The following is a 22,447-nucleotide window of genomic DNA, read 5'->3' on the forward strand; positions in this document are numbered from 1 at the left end:
AGTGAGTGATTTACACAAGCATTTCCCTAGTGAAAGAGCTCAAACACTTTATCAACTCACAGGTACTCAACGAGTCTGTTTTGTGTCAGCGGTGTAAGATTTTTGTTTGTTGAGACCGTTTCCTGTAGACTGGCCTCCAATCAATATCTAACAGTTACCTCAAACTCCTGATTCTTCAGCCTCTGTCTCACAAGCACTGGCATTTGCAGACATGCCTGTACATGCCTGGCTCATCAGTGTGGTTTTGAGGAGGAAGGTTGTTTTTTTGCATTGTAATAGATTAAACTGATTTTACTGAGTTTAAGTTCACAATTTCAAGAGTAATATTTATTTGATACTTGTTATGTGACTCATTAGCGTTTCTCATATTCCTTAAGACTGGACCAGCAGTAATTTCTCAGAAGACATAAGGCAAGACTGGGGAATTATAGAAAAGATTGAACTATCCTGAATTTCAAGCACTTTTGTCTTATGTGGAAATGAAATAAATAGACTCTTACAACAGAGAGAAGTTTTGTGATAGAAAAATGAAAGTTGGTATGGAGGGAGGTTTTTAGTCTGACATGGAGATTCAGTGACAACTAGAAGTGACATCTAGGCTGAAGTCTGGAAGATAACGCAATTACTCAAACACAACAGAAGGTGGCTTGTCACTTGCAAGTAACGGACTACAAAGTACAGTAGCCCGGGAGTCAATATGTCCCATATCTTTTAATCACTACGTTCTCTCCTCCCCTTCTCTCCCCTCGTTCTTTCAGCAGTTTTCTGCTGTGTAACTCAGGCTGGTCTCAAACTTTTGTTTCAGCAAAAGACTGAAGTAAATAGGTTTCCTGAGAATAGCATTTATTCTCTTAGTTTAAAACCAGCTAAAGCTTTATGTTTATTAATCTAAGTCCTGGGGTATGGTCGCAGTTCACATATTGTATGTTTGCACTTAAAAATTTTTTTTTTCCAAATACTTTCTTTAATTGAGAGAGAGAGAGAGAATGGACATGCCAGGGCCTCTAGCCACTGCAAATGAAACCCAAGTACCTGCACCACCTTGTATATCTGGCTTAAATGGGTACTAAGAAATCAAACCTCAGTCTTCAGGTTTTGCAGGCAAGTGCCTTAACCACTAAGCCATCTCTCCAGCCCCTGTGTTAGCCCTTTTAAATGCTTTTATATTTGGGAATATAATTAATTAAGGTTAAACTAAATTTTTGGAACTTGTATAGTTTTATATAGTTATGGCTATAATCTTTAATCATACAGAAAATTTATTTTTTTGTTTAGTTTTGGCTGTTCTTTTGTCTTACATATATAATAGATACAAAAGATATATGTATGCATACATGCACACAAGCATGTATGATGTTTTTCTTTGAAACGGTCTCACTGTATATCCTAGGATGGTCTTGACTCAGTATGTAGCTTAAACTGGCCTGGAACTGCCTTCCTGCCTTAATTTTCCAAGTACTAGGATTATATCGGTGTACAACTATGCCTGCATTTCTTTTTTGTTGCTTTTGTTTTGTTTTGATACATAATTTCTTTTTAAAAATATTTTTGCTGGGCTGGAGAGATGGCTTAGCGGTTAAGCGCTTACCTGTGAAGCCTAAGGACCCCGGTTCGAGGCTCGGTTCCCCAGGTCCCACGTTAGCCAGATGCACAAGGTGGCGCACGCGTCTGGAGTTCGTTTGCAGTGGCTGGAAGCCCTGGCGCGCCCATTCTCTCTCTCTCCCTCTATCTGTCTTTCTCTCTGTGTCTGTCGCTCTCAAATAAATAAATAAATAAAAAAATTTAAAAAAAAAAATTAAAAAAAATAAAAAAAAAATATTTTTGCTTAAGCTGAGCATGGTGGCAGAGGCCTTTAATTGCAGCACTTGGGAGGCAGAGGTAAGAGGATCACTGAGTTCCAGGCCACCCTAAGACTGCATAGTGAACTCCAGGTCAGCTCAAACTACATTGAGACCCAACCTTGGAAAACCAGGAAAAAAATATACATATATATTAGTAAGCAGAGAGAGAGAAAGGAGGATTGGCATGTCAAGGCCTCTAGCTGTTGCACCCCAACTACGGACACATGCATGGCTTTATATGGGTGCTGGGGAATTAAGCCTAGGCCTGCAAGTGCTTTTAACCACCAGAGCCATCTCCCCAGCTCTTGATACATTGTTTCATGTAGTATAGGCTAGTCTGAAACTTGCTGTGTAGCCAAGGTTGACCTTGAACTCCTGATCTTCCTGCCTCCACATCCCCACATCTCCAGTGCTGACACTTAAGACGTATGAGACCTCACTCCGTTTCAAGATATGATATTTATTTACTTGTCTGTGTTTATGTGTATGTCAGCATGAGGCCCACACGCCATGGTACTTGTGTGGCAGCCAGAGGACCCTCTTGAGGTGTCTGGACTCTTCTACCTTCTCTGAGGCTGGGTCTCTTGGGGCAGCAAACACCAGTCTTGCTGACCTGTGAGCTTTGGATTCCCCTGGCTTCGTTTCCCATTGTCATAAGCAATGCTGGGGTCGTAGACATATGTGTTGCATCGCGTCACTTTGTCCAACTTGAAATGGGTGCTCTGCAATCAAACTCAGCCTCTTTAACTGCTGAGCCATCTCTCCAGTTCCTCGTGATACGACTTAACATCATAAATATCCATGGTTAGGGTATTGCTTCCACACTACCAGTAAATAACACTAGATGTCATATTACTGTTCTGTGTTTTCTACTAGGTTGTGCTCCCTCTCCAGGAGCTTACGATGTCAAAACTTCAGAAGCATGTAAAGGACCAGTATCTTTTCAGAAATCACAGAGATTTAAAAAGCAAACAGGTAATGGGTCCCCAAATAAACAATGGTTATATAATCTTATGATATTTAAAACTATAAATGCTGTTATTTAAATTTTAATATGAGCCAGGCGTGGTGGCACACGCCTTTAATCCCAGCACTCGGGAGGCAGAGGTAGGAGGATTGCCGAGAGTTCGAGGCCACCCTGAGACTACATAGTGAATTCCAGGTCAGCCTGAGCCAGAGTGAGACCTTACCTCAAAAAAAAAAAAAAAAGGAAAAAAAATTAATATGCTATTGAACTTAAATAAAACTTATAATCAAAAGCATGAACACTCTTATTTGGTGGATTTATGAAAGATCAAGAATAATACTTTCTACTGGGTGTGCTGGCACATGTCTTTAATCCCACCATTGGGAGGCCGAGGTAGGAGCAGTGCTATGAGTTTGAGGCCAGCCTGAGACTACCTAATAAATTCTGGGTCAGGCTGGTGTAGAGCCACACCCTACCTTGAAAAACAAAACAAAAAGAACAATGCTTTCATTGTACTGTGCATAACAAGGGAAATTAAGCAATATAGAGATATATAATTTTCCTTTTGCTAATTAACCTTTTGTCAGAATATCAAAAGAGGGAGAGTTAGGTGCATTAAAATATGTGCACAATAATTGTTTAGAAATGTATCATCATTACTACTTGCCATGAGAAATTAGAAAATTTTTTAATGTGGTTAAAGTATGCAGATGCCAAAAAAAATGGTTTTAATTCATTTTGCAGAATCTCAACAAAATCTTAGTGTGGACAAAGATACTGCCTTGCCTGCTTCAGCTAAAAAAGCTAAGACTTCAGGAGCTAAGGTGAGGAGCTGTTACATGGCAACTAATGTGTCATGGCACTGAGCATGTACCCAAAAGGTATATGTGATTAGGATGAGTTAAGTGAATAAAGTCTAAGTAAATCTAAGGAATATATTATCCTGAGGACTCTAGCAAGGTTTATATTCTGCCTAAGTTATTAGTATCTGTTATGTTTATACGTACCCTTAGCTCACACTTACCTTGCCTGTCTTGTTTTCTGTTTGTCTATTTGTATGTGTTGAAGGGTAAGATACTGATAAAGAAAAAGGAAAAAAAAAAAATTCAAGTACCTAAATGAAGATTGCTGCTCAAAAAATGCCATCAGTTTGAAATTAATAAACTTTTTATGCTTTCCCTTCAACTCAGAAGCTTTAGAACAGATTTTATTTAAGAAGTTTATGCACGTCCACATTTAGATAGCAAAGCGTTATTCTATGTCTAGTCATTGTGTCAGAATGGCTATTATATACAAAAAGACATAGTGTAAAGATTTTGGATTATTTAGAATGCATTCAATGAGAAAATTAAAATCAGAAGTTGTACTGTTACAGTTTTTCTTTATTTCTTTGAAACTTTTTTTCTCTATGGGTCATAAACATTAAACTAATTTCTCTTTGAAAAATATTTTTTAATTTTTAAAAAATTTGTTTGAGAGAGTGAGAGAGAATGGGGACAGGGAGACAAGAAGAGAATGGGTGCACCAGGGCCTCCATCCACAGCAAATGAACTCCAGATGCATGTGCCACCTTATACATCTGGCTCATGTGGGTCCTGGGGAATCAAATGGAGGTCCTTTGGCTTGGGAGCCAAATGCTTCAACCACTAAGCCAATTCTTCATTCCTCTCTTTGAAAAATTCTTTGTGAACTAGTATAATTAAATATCCAAAATGTGTTGCTGTTTAACATTGAAATGGAAACTCACTGCTTTATGCTTATGCTTTTATCCTCAGACCTCTACCCAACTTCTTAGGAAAAAAATTTTGTTTCCTTTCTTTTTTTTTTTTTTTAATTAATTAGTTTGTTTATTTTTTCAAGGTAGGGTCTCACACTAGCCTAGGCCAAACTGGAATTCACTATGTAGTGTTAGGCTGGCCTTGAACTCACAACAATTCTTCTAATTCTGCCTTCCAAGTCCTGGAATTAAAAACATGCATCAACAAGATCAGTGGAAAAACAACTTAACTATTATTTTTATTTTATTTTTTATTTGAGAGTAACATACAGAGAAAGAAAGGAAGGAAGGAAGAAAAGGAGAGAGAGAATGGGTGTGCCAGGGCCTCCAGTCACTGCAATCAAACTCCAGATGCATACAGCACATTGTGCATCTGGCTTACGTGGGTCCTGGGGAATCAAGCCTTGAACCGGGTCCTTAGGCTTCACAGGCAAGTGCTTAACTCCTAAGCCATCTCTCCAGCCCACAACTTTTCTATTATGGTGAAAACTTTAAAACTTGATTTTCAGGTTTTAAGAACAATTTGCTTAGCAGATAAGTGACCTATAAAATACTTCATAGACTCATTGCAGTGTTTAAAGTAGAAATTGAGATGTGGGCTGGAGAGATAGCTTAGTGGTTAAAGCATTTGCCTGCAAAACCAAAGGATCCAGGTTCGATTCCCCATTACCTACAAGAAGCCAGATACACAAGGTGGCATTGCATTAGGAGTTTGTTTGCAGTGGCTAGAGACCCTGGCATGGAAATTCTCTCTCTGCCTCTTTCTCTTGCTCTCAAATAAATAAATAAAATATATTCTTAAAAGCAGAAATTAAGATTGGCATGGAAGTGCATGCCTTCCATCTAAGCACAGGCTGAGGCACAGGAGGATTGAGAATTCAAGGTCATAAGAAGCTCTTGTCTCAAAAGATCAAAAGTAATATATAGGGCTGGAGAGATGGCTTAGCGGTTAAGCGCTTGCCAATGAAGCCTAAGGACCCCAGTCCGAGGCTCTATTCCCTAGGACACACATTAGCCAGATGCACAAGGGGGCGCATGCATCTGGAGTTCATTTGCGGTGGATGGAGGTCCTGGCGTGCCCATTCTCTCCCTCCCCCCCCCCCCCCGTCTCTCTCTCTCTCTCTCTCTCTCTCTGTCACTCTCAAATAAAAATAATTTTTTTAAAAAAGTGATATATAATGGAATTTAACTGTTTGGAACTTGTCCTTTATAGAAAAATTGAATATCAAACAAATTTGGCTGTGATATTTGTGGCACTTAGGCTTATAATTGTTCTTTGACTTTTATACAGAAGGAGTCTCAAAAGAATGATAAAGATTTGAAGAGATTAGAAAAAGAGGTAAGCATTGCATTATACCTGTATTGTGTAATGGAAAGATAATTGCATCCAGTTGAGGGACTGACATTCTGTTGCACTTTGAGTATTCACAGTTAGGTAAACATGCTGTCCATGTGAGTGCCATAAGCGAATGGTGCCTTGGCTTAGGTAATTCACACGTTGTCCAGGCTGTGCCATTGTTACTTGTTGGCAGGTAGCATACTAAAGGATCCAGTTCAGGGAAACCGATAACTAAGTGCCTATATGGCAATTTATTTAAATTTATACATAGGCCAAGTACTTACATTTATTTATATCATACATTCCTGTATGCTAGTCTGTATCATAGTTGGAGAAATGAGCTTGCTGAGCATGTAACCCTGGCTGTTTAGTTGGATCATGATAGAATTGTTCTAACTTGATTATTTTTGCACCATGTGTTGCTGTTTTTAAATAACAGTAAATAAATTAAGGGACATAGTTCCTCCGTTAGTAATCATATTTTACAGCCTAGTAGCTACATGTGGGAAGCTATTGTTGAACAGTGCATTTCTACCATTGTAGAAATTTGTCGAACACTGCTGATCTTTAGAATCTACCTACCACCCTAAGTACTGTGGCACATGCCTTTGATTCCAGCACTCAGAAGGCTGAGTTAAAAGGATTGCCACGAGTTTGAGGCCACCCTGAGACTACATAGTGAATTCCAGGTCAGCCTGAGCTAGAGCAAGTCCTTACCTTAAAAAAAAAAAAAATCAAATAGTTAGTAAAATAAGTGTTTCAGTGAACAAAGTATTAAAAATCTTGGGCTGGAGAGCTGGCTTAGCCATTAAGCACATGCCTGTGAAGCCAAAGGACCCTGGTTTGAGGCTCAATTCCCCAGGACCCACATTAACCAGATGCACAAGGGGGCACACATGCGTCTGGAGTTTGTAGTGGCTGAAGGCCTTGGAGCGCCCATTCTTTCTCTGACTCACTCTATCTGCCTCTTTCAGAGGTCTGTCACTTTCAAATAAATAAATAAAAATTAAGAATCTTGCCAGGCATGGTGGTGCATGCCTTATTTCATCACTTGGGAGGCAGAGGTAGGAGCATCACCATGACTTTGAGGCCACCCTGGAACTACATAGCGAATTTTAGTTCAGACTGGGCTAGAGTGAGACCCTACCTCAAGAAACAAAAATCTGAGCTGGGCTTGGTGGCACACACCTTTAATCCCAGCACTCAGGAGGCAGAGGTAGGAGGATTGCCATGAGTTCAAGGCCACCCTGAGATGACAAAGTTAATTCCAGGTCAGCTTGGACCAGAGTGAGACCCTACCTCGAAAAACCAAAAAAAAAAAGAAACAAAAATCTGCACCGGGTGTGGTGGAATCCCAGCACTGGGATCTAGAGGTAGGAGGATCGCTGAGAGTTCAAGGGCTCCCTGAGACTCCATAGTGAATTCCAGGTCAACCTGAGCTACAGTGAGACCCTACCTTGGAAAACCAAAAAGAAAAAGCAAACAAACTTAGGATTCCTACAAGAGTTAATGCTTCCATTAACAGTGTCAACAGCTTCTATTGGCACTGTTTGGTCAACCATTTCTATATCTCCTTATTTCTTCTAGATCCGTGTTCTTGTGCAGGAGCGTGGTGTCCGGGACAAGCAGATCCAGGACTTGGAGTCTGAGCTGGAAAAGGTGGAAGCAAAGCTAAGTGCCACAGTCAGAGAGAAAACGTCTCTCTCAGCAAATAATGCCTCCTTGGAGAAAAAGCTTTTGGAGCTGACCAAAACAAATGAGCTACTAAAGACTAAGGTATTTGAACCTTAGCATCACATAGAAATTGGATATGTACTAACCAAGTCATTTCTCATTATACTTGTTTAGCAGTTATAAGCTTTAAAAATTGCAAGTGCATTTTGTAAGTGCTGTAGAGTTGTTTATTCACTTATGAGGCACAAGGATTCTTGTTTTTCCTGGTCCTAATGACATAAGTTTGAATTACTATTTGAAATTCTAAATTATTGGTTTATTTATGAAAGGAGAGGTAGGTTTTTGAGTATAATGTAGCAGATATCAGCAAGCCATGAGTCCTGTTTCTACTTCTAAATTTAATTACCTCAAATAGAGGGGGAGAGATGGCTTAGTGGTTAAAGTGCTTGCCTTCAAAGCCAATGGACCCAGGTTCAATTTCCCCAGGACCCATGTTAACCAGATGCACAAGGTGGCACATGCATCTGGAATTCGTTTGCACTGGCTGAAGGCCCTGGCAAGCCCATTTATATTTGTTCACATTCATTCATTCATTCTCTCTATATGTGTGTGTGTCTGTCTTTCTCTCAAAATAAATAAAATAGGTTATTTATTTTATATTTCTGAATGTTTTTTTTTTAAATTATTTATTTATTTATTTGAGAGCGACAGACACAGAGAGAAAGACAGATAGAGGGAAAGAGAGAGAATGGGCGCGCCAGGGCTTCCAGCCTCTGCAAACGAACTCCAGACACGTGCGCCCCCTTGTGCATCTGGCTAACGTGGGACCTGGGGAACCGAGCCTCGAACGGGGGTCCTTTGGCTTCACAGGCAAGCGCTTAAACGCTAAGCCATCTCTCCAGCCCCTGAATGTTTTATATGTTTATTGTACTTAGTTTTCTGAAGATGGTAACCAGAAGAATATGAGAATGCTAAGCCTAGAGCTGATGAAGCTAAGAAACAAAAGAGAAACAAGGATAAGGGTGAGTGCTGCCTTTGGTGAGTTTACTGTAGCTGAGTGTGGAGCCCTCCGCATCTCCTAATGTAGACGTCTTTGTTGTGTAGAGCATGATTGCTAAACAAGAAGGCATGGAGTTGAAGCTTCAGGCCACTCAGAGGAATCTTGAAGAATCTCAGGGGAAAATTGTACAACTTGAGGGAAAACTGTAAGTTACCATATTAATGGGGCACTGTGACATTTCATCATGTATCTACATCATGTACTAAATTACTGGTTTAAGCAAGTCTATGTTCTTATTTATCATTTTCTTGTGGTGAAAACATTCAAACTCAGCTTTTGTCTGCACAATACTAGTTGTTATCTATAGTTACCTGGCTATGAAATAACACACCAATTACTTGCTCCTATCAATGAATCTTTCTCTATCCCTGTCTTTCCCATCAGTCCTACATTTGATATCCAGCATTCAACTTCTATGACTGACAGCAGGCTTTGTTTAACAAATTATTTTTAGGTTTTTGTTTTTAATTACATGTAAGTTTAAGGTCATCTGGTGTTTGTCTTTCTATACCTCTCTTATTTCACTTAACATAATCAACTCAGGTTCTATTCATGATTTTACAAATGGCAGGATTTTATTCTCTTCTCATGCAAAATAGTATTCCATTCTGTGTGTTGATATTTTCTTTCCATTATCAATTAATAGACAGATTATCTCTTTTATTTTTAAGCAGAGAGAGAGAGAGAGACAATGGACATGCCAGAGCCCCGCCACCAAAACATACTCCAGATACATGCCCCACTTTGTGCATCTGGCTTTTTATGTGGGTACTGAGGAATCAAACCTGAGTCATTAGGCTTTGCAGGAAAGTGCCTTGAACCACTGAGTCATCTCTCCAGCCCCAGATTGTCTCTTAATTCTGTGTTGTTGTGAATAGTGCTGAAGGACACCGGAGTGCTGCTCTGTCTTCTGCAAAATGGTCTGATGTTCTTTGGCTACATATAAATATACTATAAATGGAAGTGGTGGATCCAAGGTTGGGTTTTCTTCTGTGACAACCTCCAGACTGTTTCTGTAGTGGTTGTACTATTTTATCTTTGTACTACAAGTGTACAGGATTTGCTTTTCTCCACATCTTCACCAGCAATTACTATCATTAATTTTTTTTTTTTTTTTTTTTTTGGTTTTTCAAGGTAGGGTCTCCCTCTAACTCAGGCTGACCTGGAAATCACTATGTTATCTCAGGCTGATCTTGAACTCACCTCTGCCTATCATCTTACCTCTGTCTCCTGACTGCAGGGATTAAAAGCATGCATTTCCACACCTGGCTTTTAAAGTATTTTATTTATTTGACAAAGAGACAGAGAAAAGCAGGCAAATAGAGAGAGAATGGGCACACAAGTGCATCATCTTGTGCATCTGGCTTACGTGGGTCTTGGGAAATCAAACCTGGGTCCTTTGGCGTCACAGGCAAGTGCTTTTACTGCTACGCCATCTCTGTAGCCCATAAGATTCATTTTCTAAATAGTGATCATTTTTTGTGGAGTGAGTTGACACCTCATTTTGGTCTGATTTGCATATGCCTAACAATTAATGATATTGAACAGTTTTTCATATGCTTATTGGCCATTTTGAAAAATGGAGAGGGGCTAGACAGGTGGCTTAGCAGTTAAGGTGCTTGCCTGAGAAGCCTAAAGACCCAGGTTTGATTCCCCAGTACCCATATAAGCAAGATGCACAAGGTAGCACATGCATCTGGAGTCTGTTTGCAGTGGCTGAAGACCTTGGTGTGTCCATTCTATCCCTTTCTATCTGCCTCTTTTTTTCTCTCCCTCTCTTTCTCTCTTTCTCACTCTCTCAAATCAATAAAATAAGCATAAAAATATTTTTCAAGGTCTGGAGACATGGCTTGTAGATTAAGACACTTGCTTGTGAAGCCTTAAGATCCAGGTTCAGTTCCCCAGTATCCACTTAAGCCAGATGCACAAAATGAAATTGGTTGCAGTGGCTAGAGTCCCTGGCAACACCCATTCTTTCTCTCCCTCTTTCTCTCTCTCATAAATAAAAATAAAGAAAGAAAATATTTGGGGATGGGGAGATAGCCTAACAGTTAAGGTGCTTGCCTGCAAAGCCAAAGGACCTAGATTCAGTTCCCCAGGACCCATGTAAGCCAGATGCAAAAGGTGGCACATGCATCTGGAGTTGGTTTGCAGCAGCTGGAGGCCCCTGGTATGCCCATTCTCTCCCTCTCGTTTTCTCTGTCATCTGCCTCTTTCACTCTCAAATAAATAAATAAGCGAATCTATTTTTTTTAATGGTGAGTTACTTGTATATTCAGGTTATCAAAACCTTATTAGAGGCTGAGCATAGTGGCTCATGCCTTTAATATTAGTAGTCAGCAGGCCAAGGTAAGAGGATCTCTGCAAGTTTGAAGCCAGACTGAGACTACATACTGAATTCCAAGTCAGCCTGGGCTAGAGTGAGACCCTACCTTAAAAAAAAAATAAAAATAAAAAGCCTGATTAGATATATATACTTTACAGATTGTTCCCATTCTCATACAGATGATTAATTCTTTGGTATTTATGGTCTTTTTAGTCTGCCATAGTCCCTTGTGTTTATATTTACTTAAGAGAGAGAGAATTCCTGCCATTGCAAACGAATTCTCCAGACGCATGCACCACCGAGTGCATGTGCCTTACATGGATCCTGGGGAATTAAACCTGGGTCCTTAGACTTCGCATAGGAGCCCCTGAACTGCCAAGCCATCTCCCCAACCCCCATGTGTTTATTTTTGCTTCTGTTTCCTATAATGCTCGGGTTTTTCCCAGTGTCCCAAGCTTGTGTTTGGGCTAGTAATGTCATGTGTCTTAAGGTTTTACTACATCTTCCAGACAAGCACCTTTAAGCACTGAGCCATCTCTCCAGCGCTCTTTATTCCATTTTGATTTGCTCTTTGTAGCTGCTAAGAGATAGGAGTCTACTTTCATTCTTCTGCATGTGAATATCCAGTTTTCTAGCACCATTTATCAAAAGGATGGTTGTCTCTAATGTTAGTACCTTTGTTAAAAATCGCTTGGCTGTAGAAGTGTGGGCTTTCTTCTAGGTGGTCTGTGCTGTTCTGTTCATCCGTTTGTCAGGTTTAAATGGTGCAGTCATTTCATTACTATGGCGGTGTCTGTATTTTGAGGTCAAGTAGCATTATCCTCCCTGCATTACCTTTCTTTGCAGAAGCTAGCTTTTTGTCTTTTTTGTTGTTATTTTATGATTCTGGACAAATTATAGCATTGCCTTTTCTAGTTTTGTGAAGAATACTCTTGCTATTTTGATAGGTTCACTGAATCTGTAGATCACTTTGGGTGCTGTGGACATTTTAACAATATGGATTCAAATTCATAAACATGAAAGAGGTATATCACTGGGGGTGGATCAGGGGTCCAGCCCTAAGATGTGTTCTCAGCCAACTTGAACACTCACTGTCCACTTTTCTCTCTCTGCTCTCTGTCAGCTGTCTGTCCCGGCAACAACAAAGTCACTGCAACACTAGGACAACGTGATTATTGCAGTCATAATTCTTTATTCACTGAGCTGTAATTTCTGTACAGTAAATATTCAGCTTGATAGATTTTTGACAATTGAATACAACTGTGGAAGCATTAACTAAGCAGCATAAGGAATATTCCCATCCCTGGGAACGTTCCTTCATCCCTACCATATCCAAAAGACAGTATTCCACAGCGTTCTTCTCCAGCCTCAGGCTCTGTCCTTTTTGCCCCTCTTCCAGTGTTCTCTGAGTTCTGGAAGGGTGATTAAGGTGTCCTGTTTAGGGTTGAGCACAGTTGTCACTTATTCTCAGTACTTCAGATAGATGTTTATCTGTACATTAACCTCTGCTGCTGAGTGAAAAAACTTCTCTGATTGATGCCAAGAGCCTGACTGTCTGTGGGGATAGACATAAATATTTGTGAGGCATTTTGACAAGCTATCCATTTGGTATAACAACAGTACAGGTACCACCCTAGGACCTTTCCATCCAGACTTTTGGCCAGGTTTACAATACCATTTATTCTGGGTTTTAATGTCTTTTGAGGCATGGTCTTGCTGCTTAGCAGATGTGGGCCTCAAAGCCCAGATACTCCTTCCTTAGTCTCAAGTAAGCTAGGCTTACAGGCTTACATCCTCAAAGCCTGACATTGATTTGAGATTTTAATTTCTTACTATCCATGTGAGCCCCATTTTATATACTCATCGGCCTTTGCACATCTTCTGCTTGTTTCCTGAGGCTAGAGAAATGGCTCAACAGTTAAAGGCACTTGCTTATAAAGCCTGATGGCTGGAGTTCAGTTCTCCAGTACCCATATAAAGCCAGATGTACAAAATGGTACAGACATCTGGAGTTTGTTTTCAATGGCAAGAGGTTTTGGCACACCCATACACATGCACACACATGCAAGCGAACTCTCTCCTCACAAATAAGTCATTAATTTTTTTAATCTAGTTTCTTGTTTGCATGTAAGTTGTTTACCTGAGAACTCACATAGTGTCTAGTGCATAGTAAATATTGTGTATGATTATTAAACAAGTATTATTAACATGCCTGGTTTTTGCTTTTTCTTTTTCTTAGTGTTTCCTTTGAGAAAGAAAAGATTGACGAGAAATCTGAGACAGAAAAACTTTTAGAATACATTGAAGAAATTAGGTAATGTGATAAATATCCTTGAGGGGCACCTTAGCGGGATGGGCATACAGCTCATTTGGTAGGTGTTTGCCTGGTACGTGGGAGGTTCTGAGTTTAGTACTTATTTTTGCTGAACACGTTTTAGTTATTTTGCTAATAATTCTCCTGATGTCTAAAGACATGGTTTTCAAAATAATTGTTTTAATGCAGTTGTGCGTCAGAGCAAGTGGAAAGATACAAACTTGATATTGCCCAGTTAGAAGGAGATTTGAAGGAGAAGAATAATGAAGTTTTAAGCCTAAAGCAGTCTCTAGAGGACAATGCTGTTACCTTTTCTAAACAAATAAAAGACCTGAATGTTAAATGTCAGCTGCTTGAAAAAGAAAAAGGTATTGTGGTATTATTTATTTGTTGTTGTTGTTATTATCATTGTGATATTTATTTGTTACAAGAAGAGACAGAAGAAGAGAATGGGTATGCATGGGCCTCTAGCCACTGCAAATATACTCCAGACACGTGCACCACCATGTGCACTTATATAGGTTTTGGGAAATCAAATATGGATCCTTAGGCTTCATGCACAAGTGCCTTAACCATTAAGCCATCTCTCCAGCCCATGTAATTACTTTATTTAGATAAGGGCTAGCATTATCCATAACAACAGGACTGTTGTGTTAAAACAACATTTTTTCATAAGTATACAAGCAAAAAAATATATTCTATATTTGAGAAGTTTTCACTGTATAATATTTGTTTTCTGTGTATTCCAATACATTGTGTTCTTTTATTGAGAAATAAACAGTTGTATAGTTTATGACTTCCCCACTGGGTGGCCATTTAAAATTGGTAGATTTGGGGCTAGGGGAAAGGGGAGAAGCCTCAACAATTAAAGATGCTTGTTTGCAAAGCACAGCCCAGAGTTACACACATAAAGCCAGACAGGTATTTGTTTGCAGTGGCAAGAGATTTGCACGCATATGCACACACAATTCAAGTTAGTGAGGTTTTACAGTATAATAGATAAATAAGATTGGTCGATATCCAGAACTAGGTTGGAACATTTCATTATATAGTATATACTGTATTATGTTTAGTAATGATAGACTTTACAGTTTTGGTGCTTTTTCTTTAAAAACACTTTGTGTAATGTGCTAAAAGCAATAGAATGAAATATTCTAGGAATTTTTATGGAAATAGTTGAGCATTGTTCATGTATTCCTTTTCTAGAAGATCTTGTCACTGTGAATAGAGAAAAGGAGGAAAATCTAAATGCTGAGATGCAAATTTTGAAAGAGAAGCTTATCCTTGGACAACAAGAATTTGAGAAACTACAACAAAAAGAACTGCAAATTGACTCACATCTCCAACATGAGAAGGTAATTAGCTTTGATCTGGGTTTGCTTGTTTGTTTGTTTTCAAAGTAGGATCTCCATCTAACCCAGACTGACTTGCAATTCATTATGAAGTCTCAGGGTGACTTTGAAATCAAGGTGACCTTCCTATCTTTGCCTCCCAAGTGCTGGGATTAGAGGTGTGCACCACCCTGCCTAGCTATATGACTACGTTTTTTAAAAAGGGATTAAAAAAAAATTTTAAGGCCAGGCGTGGTGCACAGACCTTTAATCTCAGTATTTGGGAGGCAGAGGTAGGAGAATGGCCATGAGTTCAGGGCTACCCTGAGACTACAGAGTAAATTCCAGGTCAGCCTGGGCTAGAGTGAGACCCTACCTCACAAAAACAAACAAAAAAAATTAAATATTTTATTATTGCTATGTATTTATTTGAGAAAGAGGCAGATAGAGAGTGAGAGAATGGGCACACCAGGGCCTTCCACCGCTGCAAATGAACTCCAGATGTGTGAGTCACCTTGTGTATCTGGCTTTATGTAGGTCCAGGGGAGTCAAATCTGGGTCATTTAACTTTGTAGCAAGTGCCTTAACTGCTAAGCCATCTCTCCAGCCCTTTTTTGTTTTTTCAAGGTAGGGTCTCACTGTAGCTCAGGCTGACCTAAAATGGTCTCTATTCCCAGGGTGGCCTCGAGAGGGATGTGATTTTAATAGTAATCAATAAAATGGTAATTTTAATTAGCAAGATTTCCAGAATTTAAAATATTTTATATATGTTGGTGAAAGCTAAGTCAACACACAGTGATGTGAAATATTGGATTTTTGAGGCAATAGACATCTAAAGTAATTAAGTAGGTTAATATAACTGGAAAGATCTGAAGTGTGTGTTTGTCAAGGTAGTGTCTCACTGTAGCTTAGGTTTACCTGGAATTCACTATGTAGTCTCAGGTTGCCTTTAAACTCTTGGTGATTCTCCTTCCTCTGCCTCCTGAATGCTGGATTAAAGGTGTGTGCTACCACACCTGGCTGAACTGTTTTTATGATTGTTTGATGGTAAATATTTTGATTTATTTAAGAGGGAGAGAAAGGAAGAATAAGAAAGGAAGGAAAGGAGGGAGGGAGGAAAAATTGCAGAGCAGAGAAAGATTGGGTATGTGTGTGCCAGGGCCTCCTGCCCCTGGAAACTAACTCCAGATGCATCCTCCATTTTGTGCATCTGGCTTTACACGGGAACTAGGGAAAAGATTTTTACAACATTTTTCATAATTTTATATGTAATTAATTATTGAGAGCTTGGGCACACCAGTGCCTCTTGCCACTGCAAATGAATTTGAAACAAGTGCCACTTTATGTCTGGTTTTATTTGGGTACTGGGGAATCAAACCCAGGAGGCAGGCTTTGCAAGCACTGACCTGTATTATTGAGGTTTTTTTTAATTTTATTGTTTTTTTAAATTTTTTTGTTCATCTTTATTTATTTATTTGAGAGTGACAGAGAGAGAAAGAGGCAGATAGAGAGAGTGAGATTGAGAATGGGCGCGCCAGGGCTTCCAGCCACTGCAAATGAACTCCAGACGCATGCGCCCCCTTGTGCATCTGGCTAACGTGGGTCCTGGAGAATCGAGCCTCGAACCGGGGTCCTTAAGCTTCACAGGCAAGCGCTTAACCGCTAAGCCATCTCTCCAGCCCTATTATTGAGTTTTAAATGACCTTTGCATGCAGAGATTATATATCAAAGCCAAAAACTGTACATGTGTATATGTGTGATATATGTGTCTACAAATATAGTTACTGGTTACTTCTGCAGAGGAAAAAATAAGTGAAATTGTGGTGAGGAGTAGTGAAAATTAACATTCTTCACTTTGCTGGGATTTTTGTTGTTAGTCTCTTTAAGGTACACCCTCACTCTAGTCCAGGCTGTTCTGAAATTCATTCTGTAGCCCCAGACTGGCCTCAGACGCCCCACCGTCCTCCCTTGCATGTCCCGAGTGCTGCCACTAAAGGCGTGCCCCTCCGTACCCAGCAGCTTTGCTTTTAATGTTACAACTTTTTCACATCAGTGTATTTACTGTAACTTTAAAATTTTATATGTTATATAAGAAATATATCTTAATGTAATGTTGAAATCAATGTACCTTCTAATATACAAGAAAAGAATATTAAAAAAAAAAATAAAACTCTGGCTGGGTGTTGTGGCACACATTTTAATCCCAGCACTCGGGAGACAGAGGTAGGATCATCATGAATTCGGGGCCACCCTGAGACCACATAGTGAATTCCAGGTCAGCCTGAGCTAGAGTGAGACCCTACTTTGAAAAACAAAACAAAGAAAAGAATATTGAGACATAAATATGAATTGTGAAACAGATATAAGTGTATTTTTTGTTTTATAAGAATATTGTATATAGGTGTTACACTAAAAATACCCCAGAAATGGCATTTGCCAGTGCAAGGATGGCATCTATCTTTTTTTTCCTTGAAACTCACTTAGTTTCCATTCTTCAGTAGGTCTACTTTATTTTCTGTCTCACTGAAACCTCATAATGCCATTCATATTATTTTGTGGGCTATCTGTTCAATCATAGGACTTGACTTCTAGTCTTCAGCGCCAGCTCTGTTCCATTCAAGAGAAAATGACTAAAGAGAGGAATGTCTTTGAAGAAGAATTGAAGCTAGCCCTGGAGGAGCTCAACAGAGTTCAGCAGAAGGAGGAGCAAGCCGAAGAGCTGGTTACTCAACTGGAAGAGCAAACAAAGTCCGCTGCCGAAGAACTAAGCCAGCTGCAAGTGCTGCTGAGAGAGTTTGTATTAGTCGCATTTTGAGTTATATGTGTGATGAATGATGTTAAGTGAAGGAATGTACACAGCCAAGTAAAGGACATGCTGAGCGAGAAAGAGAATGTGTGTGTGCGCATGCACATTTGACAGCCAAAGTTAAGGGTTACCCGGCAGGCATAGAGACACACTAGTAAGCCCAGCACCTAGGAAGCTGAGAGAAGAGGGCAGCCTGGACCACACAGCTCCAGGGCAGACTGGGCAACTACAGAGGAAGCCTGTCTCAAAAAAGCACTGGAAGGTGGGCATGTGGGAGGATCGCTGTAAATTCAAGGCCACCCTGAGATTACAAAGTGAATTCCAGAGTGAGACCCTACCTCGAAAAACAAAAACAAAAAATGTACATATATACATACATATGTATTTCAATAGTGAATTTATTTTATTTTGGAGAAAAATTTAAAGCTGGGTATGGTGGCTTGCATTGAGGTGGTTGAGGCAGGCAGTTTACCAGGAGTTGAAGGGCATCCTACAGAGAGAGACCTAGTATCAAAAATAAAGCCAAAGGTAGCAGTTAAGCGCTTGCCTGTGAAGCCTAAGGACCCCGGTTCGAGGCTCGATTCCCCAGGTCCCATGTTAGCCAGATGCACAAGGGGGCGCACGCGTCTGGAGTTCGTTTGCAGAGGCTGGAAGCCCTGGCGCGCCCATTCTCTCTCTCTCCCTCTATCTGTCTTTCTCTCTGTGTCTGTCACTCTCAAATAAATAAATAAATAAAATTTAAATAAATAAATAAAGCCAAAGGAAGGGTAGGACTCCTTGAAATGTGCTCCTCCAGACACAAAAGGGTCTGGATATCTGTGACCTCACAGTGCCTGACACTACCTACACAAGACCATTGTAATAGGAGGAAAAGATGATGACATCAAAATAAAAGAGAGACTGATTGAGAGAGAGAGGGAATATGATGGAGAATGGAGTTTCCAAGGGGAAAGTGGGGGAAAGGGAGGGAATTAACATGGGATATTGTTTACAATCATGGAAGTTGTTAATTATAAAAAAGTAAAAGAAAAAATTAAAATAATGTGAGAGCCCTACCTTTTAATTTTTTGTCACGTCAGATGTGGAGGCTTATACATGTAATCCCATCCTTTGGAAGGTTGAGACAGGACAAACGTGATTTGAGGCTAGCCTGAGCTGCAGAGTAAGAATTTGCTTCTCTGTCCTCTTAAATAAATAAAATAAAAACTGAGAGAAAAAAAAATAGTTAAAACTGCCAGAATTGACAAACATTGAAAAGTTAAAAATGTTCTAAGTCCGTCGTGTCGGTGCACGTCTTTAACCCCAGAATTCACGAGGCTGAGTTAGGTGTGTCTCCTTGAGCTAGAGGCTATCCTGGGGCTACAGAGTGAGTTCTGGATCAGCTGAGCTAAAGTGAGACCCTGTCTGGAAAGAGTCATTGAAAACTAAAAGTGGACATAGATGAAAGTGAAATACAAGAAGCAGGCAGCAGATGAATGAGCAAAACAACCCTGCCGGGAGGGATAGGGCAAGGGGCTTGGGTTTAAACCTTGCAGTTGCTAAGCAAAGAACCACACGAGGTGGTGAATGCACCGTTTCCAGTCCACTCTATCCTTTCCTCATTCTCAGTAAAGAAGCTGAACTGGAGAACTGCAGGACTGCCCACTGTCAGGACACCCTGGTTTTGCAGGAAAAGTACCATAGTACAGTGCAGACCCTTGAAGATGTTACTGCTCAATTTGAAAGGTATGTTTCTTTGTTGTCTCCATGGTATAACACTTTTTTTGTATGTTTTGTGTTTTTGTTTGTTTTTTCTGAAGTAGGGTCTTGCTCTTGCCCAGGCTGACCTGTAATTGCTTATGTAGTCTCAGGGTGGCCATGAACTCATGGCAATCCTCCAACCTCTGTCTCCCAAGTGCTGGGATTAAAGGCATGCACCACCACACCTGGCTTATTTTTATTTTTGGTATGTATCTATATGCATGTGTGTGTGTGCCTAGTTGGGCACACCTTGTGTGCATGCATCCAGAGGCCAGAGGAAGACATCTCTGTTGCTGTCGCTCTTCTGCCATGTTTTGCAGAGTCAGTCTCTGTAATTCTGTGGGTTGTTCATTTTTATTTTTCTTCCCCTAGCTGTCCTCCTGTCTCTGCTAACGTTAGTGCTGAGCTTCCAGGCACTCATGTCCTCTGCATGCTCGGCAATTGCTTTTCCTCACTGACCGTCCCCCCAGTCAGAATAGGTAACTATTCACATACATTATAAGGCATAAAGTTAAAATCACCACATGTAAACATGTATGTAGACAGCCAGTAATTTTCATCTTAATATCAGTTATGTATTCCTTTTCTATATATGTGTCCATTAGTTAGTGAAAAATAAGAGACATTTCCTATCATTTCTGCAAACCATAAACTGATAGGAGGTTCAGAGACTATAATTTAAAAAAAAAAATTTATGTATTTGAGAGAGAAAGAGGCGGGGGGGGGGGGGGTAATGGGCACCCCAGAGCCTCCAGCCACTGCAAGTGAACTCTAGATACATGTACTACCTTATGCATCTGGCTTACATGGGTCCTGGAGACTAAAACCTGGGTCCTTTGGCTTTGCAAGCAAGTCCCTTAACTGCTAAGCCATCTCCCTAGCACCAAAAGTAACCTTTTTTAAAGTATATTTTATTTATTTGAGAGAGAGACAAAAAGAAAGAGAGTGAATGAGAATGTGTGCGCCAAGGCCTCCAGCCACTGTGAACAAACTCCAGATGCATGCTCCCCCTTGGGCATCTGCCTTTACGTGGATACTAGGGAATTGAACCTGAGTTATTAGGCTTTGTAAAGCACCTTAACCGCTAAGCCATCTCTCCAACCCCTTGCTGTATTCCTTCTCTTGCTAGATACGTGATTTTTTTTTTCTTTAACCTGTAATGCCATGTGTTGCAGTTAGGTTTGTATTGCTGGCATAAATCACCTGATCAAGAGCAGCTTGTGGGGAAAAAAGGTTTACTGTGGTTTATAGACTAGAGGGGAAGCTCCATGATGGCAGGAAAATGACGGCATGAGCAGAGAGTGGACACCACCTCCTGGCCAACATCGGGTGGACAACAGGAACAGGAGAGTGTGCCAAACACCACTGGCTATAACACCCATAAGCCCACTCCCAACAATACAGTGCCTCCAGGAGGCGTTAATTCCCAAATCTCCATCAGCTGGGAACCTAACATTCAGAACACCTAAGTTTATGAAGGACACCTGAATCAAACCACCACACCATGTTAACTGAGTGGTACTTCCAAATACTGAATTCTAGGCCGGGAGATGGCTCAGTTGTTAAAGCATTTGCTTTGCAAGCCTGTTTAGTGGCCCAGTGTGCCTGTGGCAATAGGAAATGGTGTGAGGAGAGTAAACGCATACAGTTGTCCTCTGATCTCCACACACGTGCCATGGTACATGTGCACAGACACAATAGGGTACTGAATTCTTAACTTGTGTCAACGCCTAAGTATAAGGATTTTTCTTTTACCAAAAAGCATGTAATATACTGATAACGATATGTGTGTCAGCTACAGAGTAGAAAGAACACTGCACTAATTTTTTCTTTCTATTAAGCTATAAAGCATCAATGACGAGTACGATAGAAGAACAGAAGCTGGAGAATTCAGCTCTACAGGAAAGACTAACCAAGGTTGAAAGAAGTGCGGAAGATGTTCAGCATCAGATGCTGACCACGGAGAGCGCAAATCAGGAGTACGCCAGGTGTGCAGAACAATGTGATTCTAGCCTTAGACTGGTCAGTGGTATAGGAAGGCAGCCAGCAAGTGATACCCGGGATCGTCCTAGGGCGAGCTTTGGGCCTCTTGAATGGCAAATTAAAGAGTTTAGTCAAATCAGGGGATGGTGGCTCACACCTTTAATTCCAGAATACAGAAGGTTCAATTAGAATTGCCAGGAGTTTGAGGCCAGCCTGGCCTACAGACCTAGGAACCCGGTCAGTCTGGGCTTAGAGTAAGACCATTTATAAAATAAGAATTATTCTAGAAAAAAAAATGGTGGTTTTTGATTATTTTTGTTTTTGTTGTTGTTATTTTAAAATTCACGAGAGAGTGGGCTGGAGAGATGGCTTAGCCGTTAAACGCTTGCCTGTGAAGCCTAAGGACCCTGGTTCAAGGCTCGATTCCCCAGGACCCACATTAGCCAGATGTACATGGTGGCGCATGCATCTGGGGTTCATGTGCAGTGGCTGGAGACCCTGGCGGGCACATTCTCTTTCTCTCTGTGTCTGTTGCTGTCAAATAAATAAAAATAAACAAAAAAAAACTCACGAGACAAAGGGGCCCACTGCCACTGCAGATGAACTCCAGGTGCTCGTGCCATTTTGTACATCTGGCTTTACATGGGTACCGGGGAATTAGAACCCTGGCCTGCAGGCTCTATCATCAAGTCCTTACACCACTGGGCCATCTCCCCAGCCCCAAAATAAAATTCTTAGTGTTCCTCAAGTACTTTGCATTTTCAAAAGGTAAGGGGAACTCTGAAATAGTCGTGAGCTCTTTAGTGGCTTCTTCTCTCAAACCCAAGGATGCTTCTGGATCTGCAGAACAAGTCAACCCAGAAAGAGGCTGAGATTAAAGAAATTACACTTTCTTCTCTCAAAAAAATAACTGATTTGCAGAACCAACTCAAGCAGCGAGATACAGATTTTGAGAAGCAGCTAGAAGAGGAAAAAGCAAGGTAAGCTAGGTTTAGAACGCAAATGCCTGTCACTCAGTTATTTTTTTTCCAATGAGCTCAGAAAAATAATTGATAATTTTTAATTTTTGCATACAGAATAGCTGAGAAAGAAAGTACATTGGCAGAATTATCTGAAGAAAGTAATAAATGGCGTCTCCTTTATGAAGAACTGTATAACAAAACAAAACCTTTTCAGGTCTGTCATTTACAATTAAACTTGCATTTAGAATCTGTTTTCCCATTATAGTTTCGACAGTGATGTGCGGTTTGCAGGTTCTTTTTGCTATGTATTTTCACTTACAGTGTAAT

The 22,447-nt window shown here is 40.3% G+C and overlaps 1 protein-coding gene across 2 annotated transcripts in view; it reads left to right on the top strand.

The window, feature by feature from the left end:
• The window catches only part of Hmmr (hyaluronan mediated motility receptor), a 33,972-nt gene that overhangs the window by 1,476 nt on the left and 10,049 nt on the right, over positions 1-22,447 (top strand). Inside the window, exons 2-15 of one of the 2 annotated variants that reach the window (XM_004673288.3) lie at positions 2,718-2,816; positions 3,553-3,632; positions 5,877-5,924; positions 7,512-7,700; positions 8,534-8,620; positions 8,703-8,803; positions 13,224-13,298; positions 13,488-13,666; positions 14,505-14,653; positions 17,208-17,422; positions 19,044-19,160; positions 21,017-21,163; positions 21,986-22,138; positions 22,235-22,334. In XM_004673288.3, the coding sequence (XP_004673345.3) occupies positions 2,718-2,816; positions 3,553-3,632; positions 5,877-5,924; positions 7,512-7,700; positions 8,534-8,620; positions 8,703-8,803; positions 13,224-13,298; positions 13,488-13,666; positions 14,505-14,653; positions 17,208-17,422; positions 19,044-19,160; positions 21,017-21,163; positions 21,986-22,138; positions 22,235-22,334 (1,739 nt within the window). The remainder of the gene's footprint in view (positions 1-2,717; positions 2,817-3,552; positions 3,633-5,876; positions 5,925-7,511; positions 7,701-8,533; positions 8,621-8,702; positions 8,804-13,223; positions 13,299-13,487; positions 13,667-14,504; positions 14,654-17,207; positions 17,423-19,043; positions 19,161-21,016; positions 21,164-21,985; positions 22,139-22,234; positions 22,335-22,447) is intronic. The other variant, XM_012949316.2, reaches the window with a different exon arrangement.

This window comes from Jaculus jaculus, chromosome 6 (genome assembly GCF_020740685.1).
Source record: "Jaculus jaculus isolate mJacJac1 chromosome 6, mJacJac1.mat.Y.cur, whole genome shotgun sequence".
Classification (NCBI taxonomy): Eukaryota; Metazoa; Chordata; class Mammalia; order Rodentia; family Dipodidae; genus Jaculus; species Jaculus jaculus.